Raw genomic sequence first — 8,172 nt, 5'->3', positions numbered from 1 at the left:
ACCAGTTATTAGGTTTAGGGGGCAAACACTTTTTCACACAGAGCCATGTAGCCTTGGATTCTTTTCTTCCTCATTAATAAAACCCTTCATTTAAAAACTGCATTTTGTGTTTACTTGTTTTATCTTTGACTAATGTTTAAATTTGTTTGATGATCTGAAACATTTAAGTGCGGAAAACATGCCAAAAAGTAAGAAATCAGGAAGGGGGCAAACACTTTTTCACACCACTGTATATACATCATCAAGATCACATAATCAAAAACTTGTGACACAGATATGTAGTGGAGGCAGGGTATTTTACAGTTTAACAACAAACCCTATTGTCAAATTACATAAGTCCGCTGTAACAGTAAAATTCATTGGGAATATAGTAACTTTAAGTTATTCCAATCATCTTTCCTGCATTATGTTCTACTGAAAATAAGCTCTTCAAATCCGTGCACATCGGACAACATATAGGCCGATACGGATATTTCTCTGTAGTTAACTAAAGTTAACTACTAACCAAACATTACCACATGGTTGATCATGAACTCCAGGCTTTTCTCCTTAGTGATACAGCAGCTTTAACAGGTCTTATTGAATGCAACATTACACAGTTAGACCGAGGGTGTCCGTACAAAATTATTTTGGGGGAAACATCTACATGGCAAATCAATTCTTCATTACATTGATGCAAAAATGATTAAAAATTTTGATAGCATGGTTCATTGTTTGCAATGTTGCCCACACTGACCCACTGCACACAGGTATATTTAAGTATCAGTGAATATGGAGTGGATGGTAGAGCCAAATCTCTAACCGTTGACTCAACATTGCTTGAACTGTGATATTTGTGCCTTCAGGCTGCTGAAGATAATGTGTTGAAATGGAGTGAGAAGCAGAAGATTGTGTACATTGCTCAAACACCTCATGGAACAAAGAAAGGTGATTGACCTCCTGTCAATGGTGTTTTCATCTCCAGCTTGTTTACCCGCTGTGTCTCTCTGCAGACTTAGAAGAAAGTTTTTTCTTCTTTGCAGACACCAGCTTGTCGTTCCCATCCTCGTACAGTCCAGAGTATGTGGAGTCCAGCTGGTATCAGTGGTGGGAGAAGGAGGGATTCTTTTGTCCAGAGCAACATGTGAGGATTTTAGAACAAAACAACACATCAGACTATAACAACTTCTGAAATAATGCTGTTTTTAAAAAAAAAAATTAAAAAATCATGGCCTTCAGATAAGAAGGTACTTTCTCTTCACTTCAGTGCATCCATTTATATAATCGATGTAATATAAAATAAAACAAAGCAATTATGTGGAAGTAACAGAAGAACCTTTCATGTCTAACTGAAACTTAACAGAAATGAAATTGCATCCTGTGTTAACAGTCAGAATGCTGCTAGTTCTTTCCATAGACTGAGAAATTCTTTGCATATAACCAATCTAATTGTTGGCTACTGTATTTGCATAAAACAGCAATGTCGCTGTTCTGTCATAGGCCAATTGTGACTCTGAGACACAACACAAAAAGAGCCACACTTTGAACAATAACCCTTGTTGGCTTTCTGGCTGTGTGGTTCCCAAACGTCTTTAAAGAAACTATAAAAAAAAAAGATTAAATTAAATGAGTAACTTCTTATTTTCATTGATACTTTTGTCATATACAGATATGCAATGATGACTGCTGGGTAATATGTTGATGTTGTCCAGTGTCAAGTCTCTATGTGATCATGTGACAAGACTTAATGATATACAGTAGCTAATTTAGATCCAAAATCTGTCAAAACTGACAAGCTGAGCACATCTGCAAGCTGAGCAAGCTGTCATGCCTTTTAATCATAACAAAGGAATACTTTGCACATCTACCCTTGTTAACTTGTTAACAAAAACGTAGTTATTACTATCACTGAGAAATAACTCTATTACCATGAAGTCTCAACTAGTGATCACAGCCTTTATTTACCTCACTGCAGTAGATAGCAGAAAATTGCAGATGAACATTTAATATCCAGGAATTCAAAACAGAGACTACTACTACACACACTGGCCAAACACGCTCCAGCTGTATACTAATGGGCCTTTTCCTCTGTCACTTGTGGCCGTGCCGAATCAAGCCATGACGTGCTGATTTACTTTTCCATTATGGCATGCCATGCTACGTTGAGCTGCACCAGAGATGGACCTTCTCCAAAGCAGGTTTAAAAGCCGGGCCGCCCATCCTTAAGCAGGAGGCAGTGACGTCTCGCCGACAGCAGCCAACCACCGATGGCCCCGCTTCTCCCCCTTCTGAAACAAGCCGTGTGTGTTGCAAGACTCACCTCTGTCTGCAGGAGACCAGAGAGAAAGGCAAATTTTAAAAGTCTCTGTGTTCAACTCTCAGTAATTTTGTAGCTTCTAACTGAATCTCTGTTGTTTGGAGTTTGGTTTCACTCCTGCATCCTGTTTTTACTTTAGATATCTGCTCTATTTTACTGTGTCATGTTCGCTATCAGTCATATGACAAGTTGTGTGAAGTTACTGCTTGAAAACTCAACATTTCCTTAGTATTTACAGAAGAAAATAACGGGATACTTTTATTGTGAAGAATCCACAGGAAATTAATTGTGTTTATCACAGAATTAGCAGAACTTTATCAGCAGCTTTTCTAATAATACTGCAGGGAGGAAGAGTAAAGGGGAAACAGCCACAGTGAGATGCTCGATTTAGAGCAGACAACAGGCTCTTATTGCACCTCTGCAACCAGCTCACCTCTAAAAGGTAAACTTCTTTTACCTGCCGTGCTGTGTGATGGAAAAACACATGCAGCAAAATAACAGGGGACTTAAGCCATGGATCAGCTCACTGCTTTCATCAGTGCAGCCAAAAGTGACAGTGGAAAAGGCCCACATGACTGTCTAAAAGCAGTATAAAATTTCAGTCTGGTGTTGTTTCTAACATTTCTGTGCCTGGTTCTTTTCTCACCTTACATTCTTCCCCAATTAATAGTCACAACATACTGCTTTATTTTTTTGCAGATGATACCCAATCATATTTACCTGTTAAACTCACAGATTGTATAGATATAGTTTGGTTTATAACATGTGCTCAGAATTTTCCCACAGAAGTAGAAACAATGTGTGGTGCAGTTTTTTTTATTCTTGATTGTGTGTCTTTGTGTATCACTCTGTGTGCCCTGTCTAAATTCGCAAATTTTTGTGGGTCCATGAATGCAGCACAGGCGGAAATCTTTTTTTTCTCCCCCTCAGCAGCAGTTAGTGGAGTTTTGAATCAAGGGTGAATAATTGATCAGTCGATCCCGTTAGAGGTGATAAGATCGATGGATGAGAGGAGTAGCTGTTTGTAAGTGAAAGCAAACCCAGCGCAATGAATTGTTAAGTTTCACTTTCACTGTGCCTGATGTTCTGCTGCTCTGTCTGCGCTCAGAGTACACTGCGCTGTGAGAGTGTGGTGCTATGAATAAACAAACAGTAACTATATTCCAAACGCGCACCTAATGAACAGTCCAGCTTCAAAAAAAAGTCAATCAAAATGTGGCAGCAGGTGTTTTAATCGTGGTGGACCGCCACAAATAAATTTATGTGTGGGAAACCCTGGTGTTGAATGTCTTGTATGTTTCTCCAGCCTAACAAGGATAACACCAAGCTAATTAGATTTGTCCCACCCAGCCTCTCTTGTCTTGAGGTCAGAATGAATGGAGGACCAGGCACAGGATCAAGTTTTCCATTCATTCTGACTGACTGAATACTGAGCCCTCATTTTTTATTCAAATCTGAACTTTGAACCCCTCTTAAAGGGTCATATATTTATCTGATGAGAAGTATCTCTAAAATCAAGCCATTTCTGTCTTCTGATGACATTGAAAAAGCTGTTCATGCCTTTGTTCCATCCCATCCAATCTGAATTATTGTTATTCTCTCTATTCTGCACTTAGTATTTAATCACCTGCAGCTGGTTCAAAATGGAGCTGCTTGGCTTTTGACTTGACCCATTAGAAGAGAACACATTACCACAATTTTAGTAGCAGTCCATTGGCCCCCCATTACCCACAGAACACAGTTCAACATTCTCTTTATCACTTACAAAGTGATAAGGAGATCATCTCCAAACAATATCTCTGACTAAGCCCACACATAAAAGGCTGCAATCTTAGGATGGCAGTCTAGATCTGTAACCAGGGATGACTGTGCATTTGCTTTCATAGCACCTAAACTGTCAATTAAAGTGCTGTTCGTAATCTATACAGCTACGTCTGTATTTTCTCTTAAATGTCAGCTAAAAACAAACCTTGTAAAACATGCATTTAAATATATTTATATATATTGTTTTAATCTAATGGACATTATCATACTGTATATTTAATTCCATTTACTATTGTATGTAATTTATCTTAACTGTCATTTTATTACTGTATCTGCTTTGTTAATGCACTTTGTAACTATGTTATAAAAAGTGCTATAATACTCTATATCACTGTTACTACTTTAAATAATTAAAAACCTTTCTTTTAAAACTTACTTGACATTATTTTTGGCTGTAAGAAGGGATGACTTATTAGATTTCAGTTGGAATTTAAAGACAGAAAACACAATGTGCAGTAGAAACAGCACCTGCACACACATGAGCTCTGTCTATGTCTCACCTGCTTTCAAACTTTCTGCTTTGATGTGCATCAGGAGAGGTTATCTTACAGTGTGGATCAGACCTTCTCTCTGTGTATCCCTCCACCAAATGTGACTGGTACGCTGCACCTGGGCCATGCTCTGACTGTAGCTGTGGAAGACGCTCTGGTTCGATGGTAATTGCCAACATGATGTGTAAAGCATCAGTTGTCACTAGTTAAGAATTGAGTCCGATTGTTTAAAAAGGCTTATCTGTTAATGGAGCAGTAAAATATGAATTTGTAATCCATCAGGAGGAGGATGCAAGGCTACAGAGTACTGTGGGTCCCTGGATGTGATCATGCAGGAATTGCAACACAGGTATGACAACTTGTTCTCTCCTTACTCTTTCATGACAGTGTGGGATTTAAAGGATTGTCTCACATTTTTGTAATTATCATAGTACAACCCTGAATCCAAAAAAGTTGGGACGCTGTATAAAACGTAAATAAAAAAAGAACACAATGATTTGCAAATCGTTTTTGACCTATGTTTGATTGAATACAGTACAAAGACAAGATATTTAATGTTTAAACTGATAAAATGTATTTATTTTTAAATTATACTATTATTCTGAATTTGATGCCTGTGACATGTTCCAAAAAAGTTGGCACAGGAGCATGTTTACCACTGTGTGACATCACCATTTCTTTTAACAACACTTAGTAAGTATTTAGGAACTGAGGGCACTAATTGTTGAAGTTTTGAAAGTGAAATTTGTTTTCATTCTTGCTTGATACACGACTTCAGTTGAACAGTCCGGGGTTTCCATTGCCGTATTTTGTGCTTTATAATGGTCCACACATGAACAATGGGTGACAGGTCTGGACTGCAGGCAGGCCAGTCTAGTACCAGCATTCTTTTACTATGAAGCCACGCTGTTGTAACACGTGCAGAACACGTGTCTCATTGCCTCCCAGAATAAGCAGGAATGTCCCCGAAAAAGACATCATCTGGATAGCAGTAGGGCTGGGTATTGTCACCGATTTCCTGAATCGATTCAATTTCAATTCACAGTGTCCCAATTCAATTCGATATTGATTCGACTGGGGATATTTCAGTTACAATACCAATTTTTGCTAACATGTGAAAGAGATTCTTAGAGAATTAATACTGTACATTTTACAAGGAATTATTTTAAAAAAAGAGTAAATTAAGAGTAGGAATAAAAATTAATATTTTAAACCTACATTTTGTTTCTAGAGCAGTAAAAGTAATATTTAAACTGCAAAGTCACAACATAAACTCAGTATCTCATGGAAACACATTTAAATGTACATAAATATACGTAAATGTATGTAATCACACATAAATCATATTCCTGACATCACAATACTGAGTGAAGTTTAGAAAGAATAAAGAACACAGACATCAGACAGTATCAGTCCTCCTGTCCTCTCTGCTCCTCCCTCTGTTGTTGAGGAGATTCACTGCCTGCAGGTAACTTACCGTTAGTAAGTGTTAAGATTTGTGGCAAACTGAGCTAAACCGATAGACATAAAGAGTTGTTTTTGTTTCAGGTTGTTAGTAATAATTAACTATTAGCTGCAAAGTGTTTTGTGCTTGTTTATAACATGGTATTAGTGGCAGTCAGAGCAGATTGAAATATCGCCTTTCTACATGTTTACCTGTTGCTGAACAGGTATATTAATAAAGTATTGACTTTTTCCTCATGGAGGTTTTATTGCACTTACAGTAGCAAGCGTAGCTATCATCAGCTCAAGTTCACTTCTCTGTCTCCACCGCAAAACCTCTGCTCCTTGTTTGTGTGTCTGTGTGTGTGTAAAAGTGGTGCAGCAATCCCGACGCACAGACAGCAGGAGGAAAGGCTGCTGCAGCATGATAATGAATTACACCAAATTATAAACAAGTAAGCTAACAGTTACAGATAAAAGAACCGGTAACGTCTGAGTTTCTCAATACTACTGTTGTTAGTAATTTAGTGCTGCAGCCCTTTTACTACCAGTGAGAACAGAGTTAAAGCTTCACACATCTGTGGGAAAAAGCGTGTATTAAAAGATTAATCTCGGATTTTGTAAATCGATATCGGATCATTCAAATGAAGATCGATTTGAATTGGATGAATCGATTATTTTAATCCAGCCCTAGATGGCAGCATATGTTACTCCAAAACCTGTGTGTCTTTCAGAATTCATGGTGCCTTCACACATGTGAGTTACCCATAATGCCATGGGCGTTAACTCTTCCCCATACTATCACAGATCCTGGCTTTGAACTTTGACCTGGTAAAAATCTGGTCCTGATGGTCCTTTTCCTCTTTAGCACAGAGGACACCACATCCACACTGGAATTGTCAGACCACAGCACACTTTTCCACTTTGTGTCAGTCCATCTCAAATGAGCTTGGGCTCAGAGAAGTTTGCGCTGTTTCTGGATGTTGTTGATATATGGCTTTCACTTTGCGTGGTAGAATCTTAACTTGCATTTGTAGATGCAGAGATGAACTGTTTTTACTGACAGTGGTTTTCCAAAGTGTTCCTGAGCCCATGTAGTAATATCCTTGATACAGTCATGTTGGTTTCTAAAGCAGTAGTGCCTTAGTCAAAGGTCACAGGCATTCAGTGTTTATTTGCCCCTTATGTGCAGAGATTTCTCCAGATTCTCTGAATCTTTTGATGATATAATGGATTGTAGATGGTAAAATCCTTAAATTCCTTACAATTGTGCGTCGAGAAATGTTGTTCTTAAACTGTTGGCCTATTTACGCACAACGCTTGAGACAACTGAGGGCTTTGAGGATGCCCATTTCATACCTAATCATGATACTTTGATCTGTTATCAGTTAACCTGTTTACCTGTGGAGTGGTCAAACAGGTATTTTTTTATGTTCCACAACAAAGTATTTTCTGGCTCCTGTATCAACTTTTTGGAATATTTTGCGGGCATCAAATTCAGATTAAGTATATATTTTTTATTTAGTTTATCAGTTTGAACATCTTGTCTTTGGACTGTACTCAATTGAATAGAGGTCAAAAAAGATTTTCAAATCATTGCATTCTGTTTTTTTTTTTGGAATTTAGGCTGTAAATTTAAAGAGAGATGTCAGCGGCTGTAAATGTTGCTTTTGTCCAATGTGGCCTGGAAGAGAACCTCTCTTAACACAACTCTAATATAAGTGATGGTGGAGAAAATCTACACTCTTGGTTTGTTCTGTCATTTTCTGAGATCCAAATGATTTGTCTAGCTGAGACTGCTGAAGCATTTAATTAGCTTCATTGGGCGGCTGTGGCTCAGAGGTAGAGCAGGTTGTCCACCAATCAAAAGATCAGCGGTTCGATCCTGGGCTCCTCCAGTCTGCATGTCGAAGTATCCTTGAGCAAGATACTGAACCCCGAATTGACCTTGATTGATTGATTTGTACTTGATGTCAATCAATCAATCAATCAATTTTATTTATAAAGCCCAATATCACAAATCACAATTTGCCTCACGGGGCTTTACAGCATACAACATCCCTCTGTCCTTTGGACCCTCACAGTGGATAAGGAAAAACTCCCCAAAAAAACCCTTTT

The 8,172-nt window shown here is 38.2% G+C and overlaps 1 protein-coding gene across 3 annotated transcripts in view; it reads left to right on the top strand.

The window, feature by feature from the left end:
* Window positions 1-8,172, top strand: part of vars2 (valyl-tRNA synthetase 2, mitochondrial) — a 115,460-nt gene that overhangs the window by 7,267 nt on the left and 100,021 nt on the right. For all 3 annotated transcript variants that reach the window (XM_050033968.1, XM_050033966.1, XM_050033967.1), the window contains exons 3-6: window positions 846-927; window positions 1,023-1,123; window positions 4,655-4,776; window positions 4,894-4,960. In XM_050033968.1, the coding sequence (XP_049889925.1) occupies window positions 846-927; window positions 1,023-1,123; window positions 4,655-4,776; window positions 4,894-4,960 (372 nt within the window). The remainder of the gene's footprint in view (window positions 1-845; window positions 928-1,022; window positions 1,124-4,654; window positions 4,777-4,893; window positions 4,961-8,172) is intronic.

Source organism: Epinephelus moara, chromosome 22 (genome assembly GCF_006386435.1).
Source record: "Epinephelus moara isolate mb chromosome 22, YSFRI_EMoa_1.0, whole genome shotgun sequence".
NCBI classification, from domain to species: domain Eukaryota; kingdom Metazoa; phylum Chordata; class Actinopteri; order Perciformes; family Serranidae; genus Epinephelus; species Epinephelus moara.
This window is presented reverse-complemented; position numbering and strand designations above follow the sequence as displayed.